Genomic DNA, 20,160 nt, shown 5'->3' on the forward strand with positions numbered 1-20,160 from the left:
CTTACTGCTGCTACTACTATTACTACTACTACTACTCACTACTAGTGAGTCTGTCTGGATAAATGCTGGAGACAGAATTCTGATCTGATTCACTCCTTTCCTAGTGGATTAGCAGGCAGTAGATGAGGGAGAACACACTACCTACTACATCAGACCGTATTCACAAAGTGTCTGAGAGTAAGAATAGTGATCTAGGATCAGTGTTGCCTTTCAGATCATAATAAATAATAGGATAGACCCTGCCCAGGTGTTTCTCTCTGGGGGAAGGAGAGTTCTTCAGTGGCTTAACGTTAACATAATGAGTTGATAGGTTTTAGCATGGCATGAGGCCTTTGGTTGAGGCAGTGTTGGGTTGTTGGGGAGAGGCAGGACATGGCCGATACATGGCACAGACACATTGTAGACCGATGTGGGCTTTGGTTTCTGTCAGTCGTAATGTGGAGGATTTCTAGGGAAACTGCTTGGAACACATGTTACTGCATGTCTTGTTACCGAGTGTAACACAGATTGAGATTCTCTTGATTTTTCTTATTTGTTTTTTTACATTTCTAGATTTCCATTCATGTGTGTGATGAAATTATACCAGTGCAGAGCTGTGCAGCAGCCTCCCCTTTCATTTGGAATGAGTCACAAAGGTGTAACTTCAAAACAAGCACATGACCACATCTTCAAAGAAGGGTTTTTGATCATGAGTGAATGTGTGTGTATGAGCGTGCATGCTTGTGTGTGTTCTTTTCCTATAAGTTCTGTGATTTCTGGAGAACAGGACAAAGGCAATGTCAGAGCTGGCTTCTGAAAGGACTTCTCTCTCTGTTATGGCTGGGAGCCAAGTACTGTATCTAATGTAAAAGCAACTATTGCATTAGTAAAGAAACCTATGAATGTCAGTGTCTGTCTGGATGAAACAGCAAGGTCTGCCAGAGAATGGCCATCCACTCTGAGAGAGGCCCAGCCTGCACCCCAAACGGCCATCCACTCTGAGAGAGGCCCAGCCTACACCCCAAACGGCCGTCCACTCTGAGAGAGGCCCAGCCTGCACCCCAAACGGCCGTCCACTCTGAGAGAGGCCCAGCCTGCACCCCAAAAGGCCATCCAGTCTGAGAGAGGCCCAGCCTGCACCCCAAACGGCCATCCACTCTGAAAGAGGCCCAGCCTGCACCCCAAAAGGCCGTCAAGTCTGAGAGAGGCCCAGCCTGCACCCCAAATGGCCATCCAGTCTGAAAGAGGCCCAGCCTGCACCCCAAACGGCCATCCACTCTGAGAGAGGCCCAGCCTGCACCCCAAATGGCCGTCCAGTCTGAGAGAGGCCCAGCCTGCACCCCAAACGGCCGTCCACTCTGAGAGAGGCCCAGCCTCTTTTATAGTGCACCACCTTTGACCAGGGCCCCTAGGGTAGTAGTTCACTATCCTCTGTATATAATAGGGGGTCTAGTGGACTATATCCTGTAGATAATAGGGGGTAGTAGAGGACTATATCCTGTAGATAATAGGGGGTCTAGTGGACTATATCCTGTAGATAATAGGGGGTAGTAGAGGACTATATCCTGTAGATAATAGGGGGTCTAGTGGACTATATCCTGTAGATAATAGGGGGTAGTAGAGGACTATATCCTGTAGATAATAGGGGGTCTAGTGGACTATATCCTGTAGATAATAGGGGGTAGTAGAGGACTATATCCTGTAGATAATAGGGGGTAGTAGAGGACTATATCCTGTAGATAATAGGGGGTAGTAGAGGACTATATCCTGTAGATAATAGGGGGTAGTAGAGGACTATATCCTGTAGATAATAGGGGGTAGTAGAGGACTATATCCTGTAGATAATAGGGGGCAGTAGAGGACTATATCCTGTAGATAATAGGGGGTCCAGTGGACTATATCCTGTAGATAATAGGGGGTAGTAGAGGACTATATCCTGTAGATAATAGGGGGTCTAGTGGACTATATCCTGTAGATAATAGGGGGTAGTAGAGGACTATATCCTGTAGATAATAGGGGGTAGTAGAGGACTATATCCTGTAGATAATAGGGGGCAGTAGAGGACTATATCCTGTAGATAATAGGGGGTCCAGTGGACTATATCCTGTAGATAATAGGGGGTAGTAGAGGACTATATCCTGTAGATAATAGGGGGTCTAGTGGACTATATCCTGTAGATAATAGGGGGTAGTAGAGGACTATATCCTGTAGATAATAGGGGGTAGTAGAGGACTATATCCTGTAGATAATAGGGGGTCTAGTGGACTATATCCTGTAGATAATAGGGGGTAGTAGAGGACTATATCCTGTAGATAATAGGGGGTAGTAGAGGACTATATCCTGTAGATAATAGGGGGTAGTAGAGGACTATATCCTGTAGATAATAGGGGGTAGTAGTGGACTATATCCTGTAGATAATAGGGGGTCTAGTGGGCTATATCCTGTAGATAATAGGGGGTCTAGTGGACTATATCCTGTAGATAATAGGGGGTAGTAGAGGACTATATCCTGTAGATAATAGGGGGTAGTAGTGGACTATATCCTGTGGATAATAGGGGGTCTAGTGGGCTATATCCTGTAGATAATAGGGGGTCTAGTGGACTATATCCTGTAGATAATAGGGGTTAGTAGAGGACTATATCCTGTAGATAATAGGGGGTATTAGTGGACTATATCCTGTAGATAATAGGGGGTAGTAGAGGACTATATCCTGTAGATAATAGGGGGTCTAGTGGACTATATCCTGTAGATAATAGGGGGTAGTAGAGGACTATATCCTGTAGATAATAGGGGGTAGTAGAGGACTATATCCTGTAGATAATAGGGGGTAGTAGAGGACTATATCCTGTAGATAATAGGGGGTAGTAGAGGACTATATCCTGTAGATAATAGGGGGTCTAGTGGACTATATCCTGTAGATAATAGGGGGTCTAGTGGACTATATCCTGTAGATAATAGGGGGTCTAGTGGACTATATCCTGTAGATAATAGGGGGTCTAGTGGACTATATCCTGTAGATAATAGGGGGTCTAGAGGAATATATCCTGTAGATAATAGGGGGTCTAGTGGACTATATCCTGTAGATAATAGGGGGTAGTAAAGGACTATATCCTGTAGATAATAGGGGGTCTAGTGGACTATATCCTGTAGATAATAGGGGGTAGTATAGGACTATATCCTGTAGATAATAGGGGGTCTAGTGGACTATATCCTGTAGATAATAGGGGGTAGTAGAGGACTATATCCTGTAGATAATAGGGGGTAGTAGAGGACTATATCCTGTAGATAATAGGGGGTAGTAGTGGACTATATCCTGTAGATAATAGGGGGTAGTAGAGGACTATATCCTGTAGATAATAGGGGGTCTAGTGGACTATATCATGTAGATAATAGGGGGTAGTAGAGGACTATATCCTGTAGATAATAGGGGGTCTAGTGGACTATATCCTGTAGATAATAGGGGGTAGTAGAGGACTATATCCTGTAGATAATAGGGGGTCTAGTGGACTATATCCTGTAGATAATAGGGGGTAGTAGAGGACTATATCCTGTAGATAATAGGGGGTCTAGTGGACTATATCCTGTAGATAATAGGGGGTAGTAGAGGACTATATCCTGTAGATAATAGGGGGTCTAGTGGACTATATCCTGTAGATAATAGGGGGTCTAGTGGACTATATCCTGTAGATAATAGGGGGTAGTAGAGGACTATATCCTGTAGATAATAGGGGGTAGTAGAGGACTATATCCTGTAGATAATAGGGGGTAGTAGAGGACTATATCCTGTAGATAATAGGGGGTAGTAGAGGACTATATCCTGTAGATAATAGGGGGTAGTAGAGGACTATATCCTGTAGATAATAGGGGGGCAGTAGAGGACTATATCCTGTAGATAATAGGGGGTCCAGTGGACTATATCCTGTAGATAATAGGGGGTAGTAGAGGACTATATCCTGTAGATAATAGGGGGTCTAGTGGACTATATCCTGTAGATAATAGGGGGTAGTAGGGACTATATCCTGTAGATAATAGGGGGTAGTAGAGGACTATATCCTGTAGATAATAGGGGGCAGTAGAGGACTATATCCTGTAGATAATAGGGGGTCCAGTGGACTATATCCTGTAGATAATAGGGGGTAGTAGAGGACTATATCCTGTAGATAATAGGGGGTCTAGTGGACTATATCCTGTAGATAATAGGGGGTAGTAGAGGACTATATCCTGTAGATAATAGGGGGTAGTAGAGGACTATATCCTGTAGATAATAGGGGGTCTAGTGGACTATATCCTGTAGATAATAGGGGGTAGTAGAGGACTATATCCTGTAGATAATAGGGGGTAGTAGAGGACTATATCCTGTAGATAATAGGGGGTAGTAGAGGACTATATCCTGTAGATAATAGGGGGTAGTAGTGGACTATATCCTGTAGATAATAGGGGGTCTAGTGGGCTATATCCTGTAGATAATAGGGGGTCTAGTGGACTATATCCTGTAGATAATAGGGGGTAGTAGAGGACTATATCCTGTAGATAATAGGGGGTAGTAGTGGACTATATCCTGTGGATAATAGGGGGTCTAGTGGGCTATATCCTGTAGATAATAGGGGGTCTAGTGGACTATATCCTGTAGATAATAGGGGTTAGTAGAGGACTATATCCTGTAGATAATAGGGGGTATTAGTGGACTATATCCTGTAGATAATAGGGGGTAGTAGAGGACTATATCCTGTAGATAATAGGGGGTCTAGTGGACTATATCCTGTAGATAATAGGGGGTAGTAGAGGACTATATCCTGTAGATAATAGGGGGTAGTAGAGGACTATATCCTGTAGATAATAGGGGGTAGTAGAGGACTATATCCTGTAGATAATAGGGGGTAGTAGAGGACTATATCCTGTAGATAATAGGGGGTCTAGTGGACTATATCCTGTAGATAATAGGGGGTCTAGTGGACTATATCCTGTAGATAATAGGGGGTCTAGTGGACTATATCCTGTAGATAATAGGGGGTCTAGAGGACTATATCCTGTAGATAATAGGGGGTCTAGTGGACTATATCCTGTAGATAATAGGGGGTAGTAAAGGACTATATCCTGTAGATAATAGGGGGTCTAGTGGACTATATCCTGTAGATAATAGGGGGTAGTATAGGACTATATCCTGTAGATAATAGGGGGTCTAGTGGACTATATCCTGTAGATAATAGGGGGTAGTAGAGGACTATATCCTGTAGATAATAGGGGGTAGTAGAGGACTATATCCTGTAGATAATAGGGGGTAGTAGTGGACTATATCCTGTAGATAATAGGGGGTAGTAGAGGACTATATCCTGTAGATAATAGGGGGTCTAGTGGACTATATCATGTAGATAATAGGGGGTAGTAGAGGACTATATCCTGTAGATAATAGGGGGTCTAGTGGACTATATCCTGTAGATAATAGGGGGTAGTAGAGGACTATATCCTGTAGATAATAGGGGGTCTAGTGGACTATATCCTGTAGATAATAGGGGGTAGTAGAGGACTATATCCTGTAGATAATAGGGGGTCTAGTGGACTATATCCTGTAGATAATAGGGGGTAGTAGAGGACTATATCCTGTAGATAATAGGGGGTCTAGTGGACTATATCCTGTAGATAATAGGGGGTCTAGAGGACTATATCCTGTAGATAATAGGGGGTAGTAGAGGACTATATCCTGTAGATAATAGGGGGTAGTAGAGGACTATATCCTGTAGATAATAGGGGGTCTAGTGGACTATATCCTGTAGATAATAGGGGGTAGTAGAGGACTATATCCTGTAGATAATAGGGGGTAGTAGAGGACTATATCCTGTAGATAATAGGGGGTAGTAGAGGACTATATCCTGTAGATAATAGGGGGTAGTAGAGGACTATATCCTGTAGATAATAGGGGGTCTAGTGGACTATATCCTGTAGATAATAGGGGGTCTAGTGGACTATATCCTGTAGATAATAGGGGGTCTAGTGGACTATATCCTGTAGATAATAGGGGGTAGTAGTGGACTATATCCTGTAGATAATAGGGGGTCTAGTGGACTATATCCTGTAGATAATAGGGGGTAGTAGAGGACTATATCCTGTAGATAATAGGGGGTAGTAGAGGACTATATCCTGTAGATAATAGGGGGTAGTAGTGGACTATATCCTGTAGATAATAGGGGGTAGTAGAGGACTATATCCTGTAGATAATAGGGGGTAGTAGAGGACTATATCCTGTAGATAATAGGGGGTAGTAGAGGACTATATCCTGTAGATAATAGGGGGTAGTAGAGGACTATATCCTGTAGATAATAGGGGGTCTAGTGGACTATATCCTGTAGATAATAGGGGGTCTAGTGGACTATATCCTGTAGATAATAGGGGGTAGTAGATGACTATATCCTGTAGGTAATAGGGGGTAGTAGTCCACTAATCAGGACCGACAGGATCGAACAGAACACCAGACAGGATAGACCAGAACACCAGGGAGGATAGAACAGAACACCAGGCAGGATAGAACAGAACAACTGACAGGATAGAACAGAACAACTGACAGGATAGAACAGAACACCAGGCAGGATAGAACAGAACACCAGGCAGGAATGAACAGAACACCAGGCAAGATAGAACAGAACACCAGGCAGGATACAACAGAACACCAGGCAGGATAGAACAGAACAACTGACAGGATAGAACAGAACACCAGGGAGGATAGAACAGAACAACTGACAGGATAGAACAGAACACTAGGCAGGATAGAACAGAACACCAGGCAGGATAGAACAGAACACCAGGCAGGATAGAACAGAACACTAGGCAGGATAGAACAGAACACCAGGCAGGATAGAACAGAACACCAGGCAGGATAGAACAGAACACCAGGCAGGATAGAACAGAACAACTGACATGATAGAACAGAACACCAGGCAGGATAGAACAGAACACCAGACAGGATAGAACAGAACAACTGACAGGATAGAACAGAACACCAGACAGGATAGAACAGAACAACTGACAGGATAGAACAGAACACTAGGCAGGATAGAACAGAACACCAGGCAGGATAGAACAGAACACCAGGCAAGATAGAACAGAACACCAGACAGGATAGAACAGAACAACTGACATGATAGAACAGAACACCAGGCAGGATAGAACAGAACACCAGGCAGGATAGAACACATCTAATGGCTTTCACAAGTCCTAACAGAGTGTGAAATGTGTAATCTAATTAAGAAAGGGTTTTGAATTCTCAATAAAAATAGTGTTTGCCTCAATTGATTAAGAGATAAGTGATGACTTCAAGTAAACGTGTGTGTGTGTGTGTGTGTGTCAATCTGTACGGACTACTGACCTGTCCTGTAGCCGGTGTTGTTGAGGTACACTCCGAAGGTCCTAGTCTCGTGCTGGGCCTGCCAGGAGGGGGAGGAACAGTTTTCGTTGTTGGTGTAGGTGTTGTGGTTGTGAACGTACTTCCCCGTCAACATGGAGGAGCGTGAAGGACAGCACATGGGCGTGGTCACAAAGGCGTTGGAGAAGTGAGTCCCGCCCTGCTCCATGATACAACGTGTCTTATTCATGACCTGCATGGAGCCTGACGAGGGGGAAAGAGAGAGAGACAGGGAGAGAAAGTAAGTGATAGTGTGTGTGAGAGAGAGAGAGAGTGAGAGAGAGAGAGAGAGAGAGAGAGAGAGAGAGAGAGAGAGGGAGAGCGAGAGAGAGAGAGAGAGAGAGAGAGAGAGAGACAGAGAGAGAGAGAGAGAGACAGAGATCGAGAGGCAGAGAGAGAGAGAGAGAGAGAGGCAGAGAGACAGAGAGAGAGAGAGAAAAGGAGCATGGCAGCTGTGACTATGTACAAACTCAGTGAGCCTTGCTATTGAGAAAGGCCGCCGTAGGAAGACCTGGCTCTCAAGAAAAGACAGGCTATGTGCACACTGCCCACAAAATGAGGTGGAGATGCCAAATGTAGGACCATATTAGAGGCACATATTTCCCTAAGATTACACAAAGAATTCCAAAACAGACCTAATTTTGATAAACTTCCATATCTACTGGGTGAAATACCACAGTGTGCCAACACAGTAGCAAGATTTGTGACCTGTTGCCACAAGAAAAGGGCAATCAGTGAAGAACAAACAGGGTCAGATCTGGTCTGTTTCAGACTGACATGTGACAAGCGGGAGGCAGCCCCCACACACCACTTAGCATGGCATCTGTTCTGCTCATGTGTGAGAGAAGAAAGGAGGAGGGAGGGTGAGGGGAAAAGGAAGGAAGAGAGATGTGATGAGGGAGAAGGAAGGAGGAGAGATGTGATGGAGGAAGAAAGAAGGAGGAGAGGTGTGATGAGGGGAGAAGGAAGGAGGAGGGAGGGTGAGGGGAAAAGGAAGGAGGAGAGATGTGATGAGGGAGAAGGAAGGAGGAGAGATGTGATGGAGGAAGAAAGAAGGAGGAGAGGTGTGATGAGGGGAGAAGGAAGGAGGAGAGATGTGATGGAGGGAGAAGGAAGGGGAGAGATGTGATGAGGGGAGAAGGAAGGAGGAGTGATGTGATGGAGAGAGAAGGAAGGAGGAGGGATGTGATGAGGGAGAAGGAAGGAGGAGGGAGGGTGAGGGGAAAAGGAAGGAGGAGAGATGTGATGAGGGAGAAGGAAGGAGGAGAGATGTGATGGAGGAAGAAAGAAGGAGGAGAGGTGTGATGAGGGGAGAAGGAAGGAGGAGAGATGTGATGGAGGGAGAAGGAAGGGGAGGGATGTGATGAGGGGAGAAGGAAGGAGGAGAGGTGTGATGAGGGGAGAAGGAAGGAGGAGAGATGTGATGGAGGAAGAAAGAAGGAGGAGAGGTGTGATGAGGGGAGAATGAAGGAGGAGAGATGTGATGGAGAGAGAAGGAAGGAGGAGGGATGTGATGAGGGGAGAAGGAAGGAGGAGAGATGTGATGGAGGAAGAAAGAAGGAGGAGAGGTGTGATGAGGGGAGAAGGAAGGAGGAGAGATGTGATGGAGGAAGAAAGAAGGAGGAGAGGTGTGATGAGGGGAGAAGGAAGGAGGAGAGATGTGATGGAGAGAGAAGGAAGGAGGAGAGATGTGATGGAGGAAGAAAGAAGGAGGAGAGGTGTGATGAGGGGAGAAGGAAGGAGGAGAGATGTGATGGAGAGAGAAGGAAGGAGGAGGGATGTGATGAGGGGAGAAGGAAGGAGGAGAGATGTGATGAGGGGAGAAGGAAGGAGGAGAGATGTGATGAGGGGAGAAGGAAGGAGGAGAGATGTGATGGAGAGAGAAGGAAGGAGGAGGGATGTGATGAGGGGAGAAGGAAGGAGAGAACAAACCCACTTGTGTGTAATTGTGATCCTTCCACCTTACTCTCCATTCCTCAACCCCATAGAGGAATTATTTTCCTCATGGAGGTGGAAGGTTTATGACCACCATCCACATGATCAAATGTCCCTCCTAGACACAATTATTGCTGGATGCCTGGACATATCTGCAGAAGATTGCCAGGGATGGACCAGGCATTCCAAAATATTATTTCCTAGGTGTGTTGCCCAAGATGACATAAGATGTGACGTGGATGAGAACCTGTGGCCAAATGCAGAAGACAGGGTTGACTAGTATTGCTACTGTATCTGTATTGGTAGATGGTGTATATATAAATGATTGTATTTTGGAATCACTCAATGCCATAAAATGACATAGAACATATTGAAGCTTATTGCATCATGTCTGATTCATTCCTGTAACATAAACTGCAGTGGATTCTAAACAGTAGAGAGGTGTCATTCTTGTTTTGTAAAGACAACATTGTGTAATGCTACCTGTTGTTAGTGTTGTTTCGGTCAATGTTTTATGAGTGACAACGTGTGCTTGTTGGGTGACAACCTCTGCTCATGTTATGGGAAGAACGAGTTGATTTGAGACATGAAGTGTTTTGGTAGTTTTATGGCATTTTGAAAGCGAAATTAACTGCTGTTCCCAAGCTAAAAGTTAGTTAGGAGAACTGTGTGAAGTGTTTTGGTAGTTTTAGGGCATTTTGAAAGTGAAATGAACTGCTGTGCCAAGCCAAAAGTTAGTTAGGAGAACTGTGTGAAGTGTTTTGGTAGTTTTAGGGCATTTTGAAAGTGAAATGAACTGCTGTGCCAAGCCAAAAGTTAGTTAGGAGAACTGTGTGAAGTGTTTTGGTAGTTTTAGGGCATTTTGAAAGTGAAATGAACTGCTGTGCCAAGCCAAAAGTTAGTTAGGAGAACTGTGTGAAGTGTTTTGAAAAAGTGACTTAAGTACTGAGAAATGGGTCCTAGTGATTGTAAAAAAAAACTGTAACATGGGAGATTTTTCACAGATAACAGGGCTGCCTGAGGTGAATTCCAAACAGTATTTTGTGATACGCTACAGACACCTTTAACCTTGTACACTTGGAGTGAGCAATTTGTTGATTGGCCAAATCTATTGGAGAGCCGCCTAAAATAGACTGTACAAAATAGGCAATCATCCTGCAATATGGAGTCTTCAGGGGCCCTTTTCATTCAGGAACGGCCTCACCTTTTCCACTGTAATTGTAAAGTGCTGTGAAATTACTTTGACAAGGTGAGAGAGAGGCAGTGGAATCTCACATTAGCAAGATTTGTAACCTGTTGCCTGTTGCCAAAAAAGGGCAAGTAGTGAAGAACAAACAATTGTAAATACAACCCACATTTGGTTTTTCCCCTTTTGTACTTTAACTATTTGCACATCGTTATAGCACTATACATATCCATAATGTGACATTTGAAATTTCTCTTCCTTAGAGTGTAATGTTTACTGTCAATTTTGTATGTTTATTTCACTTTTGTATATTATCTACCTCACTTGCTTTGGCAATGTTAACACATGTTTCCCATGCCAATAAAACCCCTTGAATTGAATTGAGAGAGAAAGAGAGACAGAGAGACAGAGAGAGAGAGAGAGAGAGAGAGAGAGAGAGAGAGAGAGAGAGAGAGAGAGAGAGAGAGAGACGGACAGAGAGAGAGACAGAGAGAGAGAAAGAGAGAGAGAGAGAGAGAGAGAGAGAGAGAGAGAGAGAGAGAGAGAGAGAGAGAGAGAGAGAGAGACACTGACAGACAGACAGAGAGACACTGACAGACAGACAGAGAGAGAGAGACAGAGAGACAGAGAGAGAGAGAGAGAGAGAGAGAGAGAGAGAGAGAGAGAGAGAGAGAGAGAGAGAGAGACGGACAGAGAGAGAGACAGAGAGAGAGAAAGAGAGAGAGAGAGAGAGAGAGAGAGAGAGAGAGAGAGAGAGAGAGAGAGAGAGAGAGAGAGAGAGAGACACTGACAGACAGACAGAGAGACACTGACAGACAGACAGAGAGAGAGAGACTGACAGACGGACAGAGAGCGAGAGAAGGGCTAAACTACTCTAAGTAAAGCTGGATGGAACTGGAGTGTCCATTTTCAAGCATGCTTAAGGGGACAAGGATGCAGTTTGGAGAGAGCTGGAGAGGGTTTAGTGTTTAGGGAACAGCACAGTACCGAGTAATAAATGGAGTGCTCTGAAGTGGGGCCTGATGACGGAGGAGGAGCTCTGATTGGCTACTCGTAGTTAATTACCCAGTAGAAAGTTTGCATATTCAACGATTTAACGTGGGATAGGTCCTCGGCCCACAGCGGAGAGGGTGATTGGCAGAGAGCAGTGGTAGGCTCTCGGTGGTCTGGATGTAATATCAGGTGATGGCAGATAAAGGGATAAAGTGCTGCTCGCCCTCCTATATGGAATAGAGGCTTTTGTCAAAATTGCTTTAGAAAATTACTCCCAAGGACTTTTATCTAGAACCCCATGGTTTCCATTCGGAATTACAGTCTCTCTTTTTCGTTACGTAACAATGGGCATCTAAATTCCCTTCATTTTTCTGGTTACAGAAGGTTAATCTACTGGGGTTTAGGGAATTAAATCCTTTAAGTTATGAAGTGAGCTGGTTTGAAGCTTTGCCGTTCCCTCCCTCCCTCCCTCCCTCCCTCCCTCCCTCCCTCCCTCCCTCCCTCCCTCCCTCCCTCCCTCCCTCCCTCCCTCCCTCCCTCCCTCCCTCCCTCCCTCCCTCCCTCCCTCCCCTCCTCTCTCTCTCTCTCTCTCTCTCTCTCTCTCTCTCTCTCTCTCTCTCTCTCTCTCCTCTCTCCCCCCACCCTCTCTCTCTCTCTCTCCTCCCTCCTCCCCCCCCCTCTCTCTCAGCACAGTGAAAATGACTGGTGGAAAAGTGTTTAATACCCCCCCCCCCCTTCTCCCACCCCCATGCCAGCACAACTCGGAACACAGCAGACAGAGAGACAGAGAGACGAGTCTTGGGTGTGCACGCCAAGCCCTTGACGTAGGGGAAGTGATGTATTGTGGGTATAGGGGTGCTGACGTGCCAAAGAGTTCCTCTCAGTGAGAGGGCGTCACGCGGCATCTGGCTTGGTGTGCCTTCTGCAATGGCAGCTGCGTAGAAGACTGACAATCATTTCTCTGTCTGCCTGTCTGACTGAGAGAGTCTAAGGGAGTGGGCAATTCTAACTGTCTGTCTGTCTGTCTGTCTGACTGAGAGAGTCTAAGGGAGTGGGCAATTCTAACTGTCTGTCTGACTGAGAGAGTCTAAGGGGTGGGGAACTCTAGCTGTCTGTCTGTCTGTCTGTCTGTCTGTCTGTCTGTCTGTCTGTCTGAGAGAGTCTAAGGGGTGGGGAACTCTAGCTGTCTGTCTGTCTGACTGTCTGTCTGTCTGGCTGAGAGAGTCTAGGGGGTGGGGAACTCTAGCTGTCTGTCTGTCTGTCTGTCTGAGAGAGTCTAAGGGGTGGGGAACTCTAGCTGTCTGTCTGTCTGTCTGACTGTCTGTCTGTCTGGCTGAGAGAGTCTAAGGGGTGGGGAACTCTAACTGTCTGTCTGACTGAGAGAGTCCAAGGGGTGGGGAACTCTAGCTGTCTGTCTGTCTGTCTGTCTGAGAGAGTCTAAGGGGTGGGGAACTCTAGCTGTCTGTCTGTCTGTCTGTCTGTCTGTCTGTCTGTCTGTCTGTCTGTCTGTCTGTCTGTCTGTCTGTCTGTCTGAGAGAGTCTAAGGGGTGGGGAACTCTAGCTGTCTGTCTGTCTGTCTGTCTGTCTGAGAGAGTCTAAGGGGTGGGGAACTCTAGCTGTCTGTCTGTCTGTCTGTCTGTCTGTCTGTCTGTCTGTCTGTCTGTCTGTCTGTCTGAGAGAGTCTAAGGGGTGGGGAACTCTAGCTGTCTGTCTGTCTGAGAGTGAAGGGAGTGGGGAACTCTAGCTGTCTGTCTGTCTGTCTGTCTGTCTGTCTGTCTGTCTGTCTGTCTGTCTGTCTGACTGAGAGAGTCTAGGGGGTGGGAACTCTAACTGTCTGTCTGTCTGTCTGACTGAGAGAGTCTAGGGGGTGGGGAACTCTAACTGTCTGTCTGTCTGTCTGACTGAGAGAGTCTAAGGGGTGGGGAACTCTAACTGTATGTCTGTCTGTCTGACAGAGAGTCTAAGGGGTGGGGAACTCTAACTGTCTGTCTGACTGAGAGAGTCTAAGGGGTGGGGAACTCTAACTGTCTGTCTGACTGAGAGAGTCTAAGGGGTAGGGAACTCTAACTGTCTGTCTGACTGAGAGAGTCTAAGGGGTGGGGAACTCTAGCTGTCTGTCTGTCTGTCTGACTGTCTGTCTGTCTGGCTGAGAGAGTCTAGGGGGTGGGGAACTCTAGCTGTCTGTCTGTCTGTCTGACTGAGAGAGTCTAAGGGGTGGGGAACTCTAACTGTCTGTCTGTCTGTCTGACTGAGAGAGTCTAAGGGGTGGGGAACTCTAGCTGTCTGTCTGTCTGTCTGAGAGAGTCTAAGGGGTGGGGAAGTCTAGCTGTCTGTCTGTCTGTCTGTCTGTCTGTCTGAGAGAGTCTAAGGGGTGGGGAACTCTGTCTGTCTGTCTGAGAGAGTCAAGGGAGTGGGGAACTCTAGCTGTCTGTCTGTCTGTCTGAGAGAGTCAAGGGAGTGGGGAACTCTAGCTGTCTGTCTGTCTGTCTGTCTGACTGAGAGAGTCTAAGGGGTGGGGAACTCTAGCTGTCTGTCTGTCTGTCTGTCTGTCTGAGAGAGTCTAAGGGGTGGGGAACTCTAGCTGTCTGTCTGTCTGTCTGTCTGAGAGAGTCTAAGGGGTAGGGAACTCTAACTGTCTGTCTGTCTGAGAGAGTCTAAGGGGTGGGGAACTCTAGCTGTCTGTCTGTCTGAGAGAGTCAAGGGAGTGGGGAACTCTAGCTGTCTGTCTGTCTGTCTGACTGAGAGAGTCTAAGGGGTGGGGAACTCTAGCTGTCTGTCTGTCTGTCTGACTGAGAGAGTCTAAGGGGTGGGGAACTCTAGCTGTCTGTCTGTCTGTCTGTCTGACTGAGAGAGTCTAAGGGGTGGGGAACTCTAGCTGTCTGTCTGTCTGTCTGTCTGACTGAGAGAGTCTAAGGGGTGGGGAACTCTAGCTGTCTGTCTGTCTGTCTGTCTGTCTGTCTGTCTGTCTGTCTGTCTGTCTGTCTGTCTGTCTGTCTGTATGTCTGACTGAGAGAGTCTAAGGGGTGGGGAACTCTAGCTGTCTGTCTGTCTGTCTGTCTGTCTGTCTGTCTGTCTGTCTGTCTGTCTGTCTGTCTGTCTGTCTGTCTGAGAGAGTCTAAGGGGTGGGGAAATCTAGCTGTCTGTCTGTCTGTCTGTCTGAGAGAGTCTAAGGGGTAGGGAACTCTAACTGTCTGTCTGTCTGAGAGAGTCTAAGTGGTGGGGAACTCTAGCTGTCTGTCTGTCTGAGAGAGTCAAGGGAGTGGGGAACTCTAGCTGTCTGTCTGTCTGTCTGACTGAGAGAGTCTAAGGGGTGGGGAACTCTAGCTGTCTGTCTGTCTGTCTGTCTGTCTGTCTGTCTGTCTGACTGAGAGAGTCTAAGGGGTGGGGAACTCTAGCTGTCTGTCTGTCTGTCTGTCTGTCTGACTGAGAGAGTCTAAGGGGTGGGGAACTCTAGCTGTCTGTCTGTCTGTCTGTCTGTCTGTCTGAGAGAGTCTAAGGGGTGGGGAACTCTAGCTGTCTGTCTGTCTGAGAGAGTCAAGGGAGTGGGGAACTCTAGCTGTCTGTCTGTCTGTCTGTCTGTCTGTCTGTCTGTCTGTCTGTCTGTCTGTCTGTCTGTCTGTCTGTCTGTCTGTCTGTCTGTCTGTCTGTCTGTCTGTCTGTCTGTCTGTCTGTCTGTCTGACTGAGAGAGTCTAGGGGGTGGGAACTCTAACTGTCTGTCTGTCTGTCTGACTGAGAGAGTCTAGGGGGTGGGGAACTCTAACTGTCTGTCTGTCTGTCTGACTGAGAGAGTCTAAGGGGTGGGGAACTCTAACTGTATGTCTGTCTGTCTGACAGAGAGTCTAAGGGGTGGGGAACTCTAACTGTCTGTCTGACTGAGAGAGTCTAAGGGGTGGGGAACTCTAACTGTCTGTCTGACTGAGAGAGTCTAAGGGGTAGGGAACTCTAACTGTCTGTCTGACTGAGAGAGTCTAAGGGGTGGGGTACTCTAGCTGTCTGTCTGTCTGTCTGACTGTCTGTCTGTCTGGCTGAGAGAGTCTAGGGGGTGGGGAACTCTAGCTGTCTGTCTGTCTGTCTGACTGAGAGAGTCTAAGGGGTGGGGAACTCTAACTGTCTGTCTGTCTGTCTGACTGAGAGAGTCTAAGGGTGGGGAACTCTAGCTGTCTGTCTGTCTGTCTGAGAGAGTCTAAGGGGTGGGGAACTTTAGCTGTCTGTCTGTCTGTCTGTCTGTCTGACTGAGAGAGTCTAAGGGGTAGGGAACTCTAACTGTCTGTCTGTCTGAGAGAGTCTAAGGGGTGGGGAACTCTGTCTGTCTGTCTGAGAGAGTCAAGGGAGTGGGGAACTCTAGCTGTCTGTCTGTCTGTCTGTCTGACTGAGAGAGTCTAAGGGGTGGGGAACTCTAGCTGTCTGTCTGTCTGTCTGTCTGTCTGTCTGTCTGTCTGTCTGTCTGTCTGTCTGAGAGAGTCTAAGGGGTGGGGAACTCTAGCTGTCTGTCTGTCTGTCTGTCTGAGAGAGTCTAAGGGGTAGGGAACTCTAACTGTCTGTCTGTCTGAGAGAGTCTAAGGGGTGGGGAACTCTAGCTGTCTGTCTGTCTGTCTGACTGAGAGAGTCTAAGGGGTGGGGAACTCTAGCTGTCTGTCTGTCTGTCTGTCTGTCTGTCTGTCTGTCTGTCTGACTGAGAGAGTCTAAGGGGTGGGGAACTCTAGCTGTCTGTCTGTCTGTCTGTCTGTCTGTCTGTCTGTCTGTCTGTCTGTCTGTCTGTCTGTCTGTCTGTCTGTCTGTCTGAGAGAGTCTAAGGGGTGGGGAAATCTAGCTGTCTGTCTGTCTGTCTGTCTGTCTGAGAGAGTCTAAGGGGTAGGGAACTCTAACTGTCTGTCTGTCTGAGAGAGTCTAAGGGGTGGGGTACTCTAGCTGTCTGTCTGTCTGTCTGTCTGTCTGTCTGTCTGTCTGTCTGTCTGTCTGTCTGTCTGTCTGTCTGTCTGTCTGTCTGACTGAGAGAGTCTAAGGGGTGGGGAACTCTAGCTGTCTGTCTGTCTGTCTGTCTGTCTGTCTGTCTGTCTGTCTGTCTGTCTGTCTGTCTGTCTGTCTGAGAGAGTCTAAGGGGTGGGGAAATCTAGCTGTCTGTCTGTCTGTCTGAGAGAGTCTAAGGGGTAGGGAACTCTAACTGTCTGTCTGTCTGAGAGAGTCTAAGTGGTGGGGAACTCTAGCTGTCTGTCTGTCTGAGAGAGTCAAGGGAGTGGGGAACTCTAGCTGTCTGTCTGTCTGTCTGTCTGACTGAGAGAGTCTAAGGGGTGGGGAACTCTAGCTGTCTGTCTGTCTGTCTGTCTGTCTGTCTGTCTGACTGAGAGAGTCTAAGGGGTGGGGAACTCTAGCTGTCTGTCTGTCTGTCTGTCTGTCTGACTGAGAGAGTCTAAGGGGTGGGGAACTCTAGCTGTCTGTCTGTCTGTCTGTCTGTCTGTCTGAGAGAGTCTAAGGGGTGGGGAACTCTAGCTGTCTGTCTGTCTGAGAGAGTCAAGGGAGTGGGGAACTCTAGCTGTCTGTCTGTCTGTCTGTCTGTCTGTCTGTCTGTCTGTCTGTCTGTCTGTCTGTCTGTCTGTCTGTCTGTCTGTCTGTCTGACTGAGAGAGTCTAGGGGGTGGGAACTCTAACTGTCTGTCTGTCTGTCTGACTGAGAGAGTCTAGGGGGTGGGGAACTCTAACTGTCTGTCTGTCTGTCTGACTGAGAGAGTCTAAGGGGTGGGGAACTCTAACTGTATGTCTGTCTGTCTGACAGAGAGTCTAAGGGGTGGGGAACTCTAACTGTCTGTCTGACTGAGGGAGTCTAAGGGGTGGGGAACTCTAACTGTCTGTCTGACTGAGAGAGTCTAAGGGGTAGGGAACTCTAACTGTCTGTCTGACTGAGAGAGTCTAAGGGGTGGGGTACTCTAGCTGTCTGTCTGTCTGTCTGACTGTCTGTCTGTCTGGCTGAGAGAGTCTAGGGGGTGGGGAACTCTTGCTGTCTGTCTGTCTGTCTGACTGAGAGAGTCTAAGGGGTGGGGAACTCTAACTGTCTGTCTGTCTGTCTGACTGAGAGAGTCTAAGGGTGGGGAACTCTAGCTGTCTGTCTGTCTGTCTGAGAGAGTCTAAGGGGTGGGGAACTTTAGCTGTCTGTCTGTCTGTCTGTCTGTCTGACTGAGAGAGTCTAAGGGGTAGGGAACTCTAACTGTCTGTCTGTCTGAGAGAGTCTAAGGGGTGGGGAACTCTGTCTGTCTGTCTGAGAGAGTCAAGGGAGTGGGGAACTCTAGCTGTCTGTCTGTCTGTCTGTCTGACTGAGAGAGTCTAAGGGGTGGGGAACTCTAGCTGTCTGTCTGTCTGTCTGTCTGTCTGTCTGTCTGTCTGAGAGAGTCTAAGGGGTGGGGAACTCTAGCTGTCTGTCTGTCTGTCTGTCTGAGAGAGTCTAAGGGGTAGGGAACTCTAACTGTCTGTCTGTCTGAGAGAGTCTAAGGGGTGGGGAACTCTAGCTGTCTGTCTGTCTGTCTGACTGAGAGAGTCTAAGGGGTGGGGAACTCTAGCTGTCTGTCTGTCTGTCTGTCTGTCTGTCTGTCTGTCTGACTGAGAGAGTCTAAGGGGTGGGGAACTCTAGCTGTCTGTCTGTCTGTCTGTCTGTCTGTCTGTCTGTCTGTCTGAGAGAGTCTAAGGGGTGGGGAAATCTAGCTGTCTGTCTGTCTGTCTGTCTGTCTGAGAGAGTCTAAGGGGTAGGGAACTCTAACTGTCTGTCTGTCTGAGAGAGTCTAAGGGGTGGGGTACTCTAGCTGTCTGTCTGTCTGTCTGTCTGTCTGTCTGTCTGTCTGTCTGTCTGTCTGTCTGTCTGTCTGTCTGTCTGTCTGTCTGTCTGTCTGACTGAGAGAGTCTAAGGGGTGGGGAACTCTAGCTGTCTGTCTGTCTGTCTGTCTGTCTGTCTGTCTGTCTGTCTGTCTGTCTGTCTGTCTGTCTGTCTGTCTGTCTGAGAGAGTCTAAGGGGTGGGGAAATCTAGCTGTCTGTCTGTCTGTCTGAGAGAGTCTAAGGGGTAGGGAACTCTAACTGTCTGTCTGTCTGAGAGAGTCTAAGTGGTGGGGAACTCTAGCTGTCTGTCTGTCTGAGAGAGTCAAGGGAGTGGGGAACTCTAGCTGTCTGTCTGTCTGTCTGACTGAGAGAGTCTAAGGGGTGGGGAACTCTAGCTGTCTGTCTGTCTGTCTGTCTGTCTGACTGAGAGAGTCTAAGGGGTGGGGAACTCTAGCTGTCTGTCTGTCTGTCTGTCTGTCTGACTGAGAGAGTCTAAGGGGTGGGGAACTCTAGCTGTCTGTCTGTCTGTCTGTCTGTCTGAGAGAGTCTAAGGGGTGGGGAACTCTAGCTGTCTGTCTGTCTGAGAGAGTCAAGGGAGTGGGGAACTCTAGCTGTCTGTCTGTCTGTCTGTCTGTCTGTCTGTCTGTCTGTCTGTCTGTCTGTCTGTCTGTCTGTCTGTCTGTCTGTCTGTCTGTCTGTCTGACTGAGAGAGTCTAGGGGGTGGGAACTCTAACTGTCTGTCTGTCTGTCTGACTGAGAGAGTCTAGGGGGTGGGGAACTCTAACTGTCTGTCTGTCTGTCTGACTGAGAGAGTCTAAGGGGTGGGGAACTCTAACTGTATGTCTGTCTGTCTGACAGAGAGTCTAAGGGGTGGGGAACTCTAACTGTCTGTCTGACTGAGAGAGTCTAAGGGGTGGGGAACTCTAACTGTCTGTCTGACTGAGAGAGTCTAAGGGGTAGGGAACTCTAACTGTCTGTCTGACTGAGAGAGTCTAAGGGGTGGGGTACTCTAGCTGTCTGTCTGTCTGTCTGACTGTCTGTCTGTCTGGCTGAGAGAGTCTAGGGGGTGGGGAACTCTAGCTGTCTGTCTGTCTGTCTGACTGAGAGAGTCTAAGGGGTGGGGAACTCTAACTGTCTGTCTGTCTGTCTGACTGAGAGAGTCTAAGGGTGGGGAACTCTAGCTGTCTGTCTGTCTGTCTGAGAGAGTCTAAGGGGTGGGGAACTTTAGCTGTCTGTCTGTCTGTCTGTCTGTCTGACTGAGAGAGTCTAAGGGGTAGGGAACTCTAACTGTCTGTCTGTCTGAGAGAGTCTAAGGGGTGGGGAACTCTGTCTGTCTGTCTGAGAGAGTCAAGGGAGTGGGGAACTCTAGCTGTCTGTCTGTCTGTCTGTCTGTCTGACTGAGAGAGTCTAAGGGGTGGGGAACTCTAGCTGTCTGTCTGTCTGTCTGTCTGTCTGTCTGTCTGAGAGAGTCTAAGGGGTGGGGAACTCTAGCTGTCTGTCTGTCTGTCTGTCTGAGAGAGTCTAAGGGGTAGGGAACTCTAACTGTCTGTCTGTCTGAGAGAGTCTAAGGGGTGGGGAACTCTAGCTGTCTGTCTGTCTGTCTGACTGAGAGAGTCTAAGGGGTGGGGAACTCTAGCTGTCTGTCTGTCTGTCTGTCTGTCTGTCTGTCTGTCTGTCTGACTGAGAGAGTCTAAGGGGTGGGGAACTCTAGCTGTCTGTCTGTCTGTCTGTCTGTCTGTCTGTCTGTCTGTCTGTCTGTCTGTCTGAGAGAGTCTAAGGGGTGGGGAAATCTAGCTGTCTGTCTGTCTGTCTGTCTGTCTGAGAGAGTCTAAGGGGTAGGGAACTCTAACTGTCTGTCTGTCTGAGAGAGTCTAA

At 47.7% G+C, this 20,160-nt stretch overlaps 1 protein-coding gene across 10 annotated transcripts in view; it reads right to left on the reverse strand.

Moving 5' to 3' along the window:
* LOC109882959 (extracellular sulfatase Sulf-2-like) overlaps positions 1 to 20,160 on the reverse strand; it is a 286,145-nt gene that overhangs the window by 67,471 nt on the left and 198,514 nt on the right. For all 10 annotated transcript variants that reach the window (XM_031803860.1, XM_031803857.1, XM_031803863.1 and 7 more), the window contains one exon: positions 7,337 to 7,576. In XM_031803860.1, the coding sequence (XP_031659720.1) occupies positions 7,337 to 7,576 (240 nt within the window). The remainder of the gene's footprint in view (positions 1 to 7,336; positions 7,577 to 20,160) is intronic.

Source organism: Oncorhynchus kisutch, linkage group LG24 (assembly GCF_002021735.2).
Source record: "Oncorhynchus kisutch isolate 150728-3 linkage group LG24, Okis_V2, whole genome shotgun sequence".
NCBI lineage: Eukaryota > Metazoa > Chordata > Actinopteri > Salmoniformes > Salmonidae > Oncorhynchus > Oncorhynchus kisutch.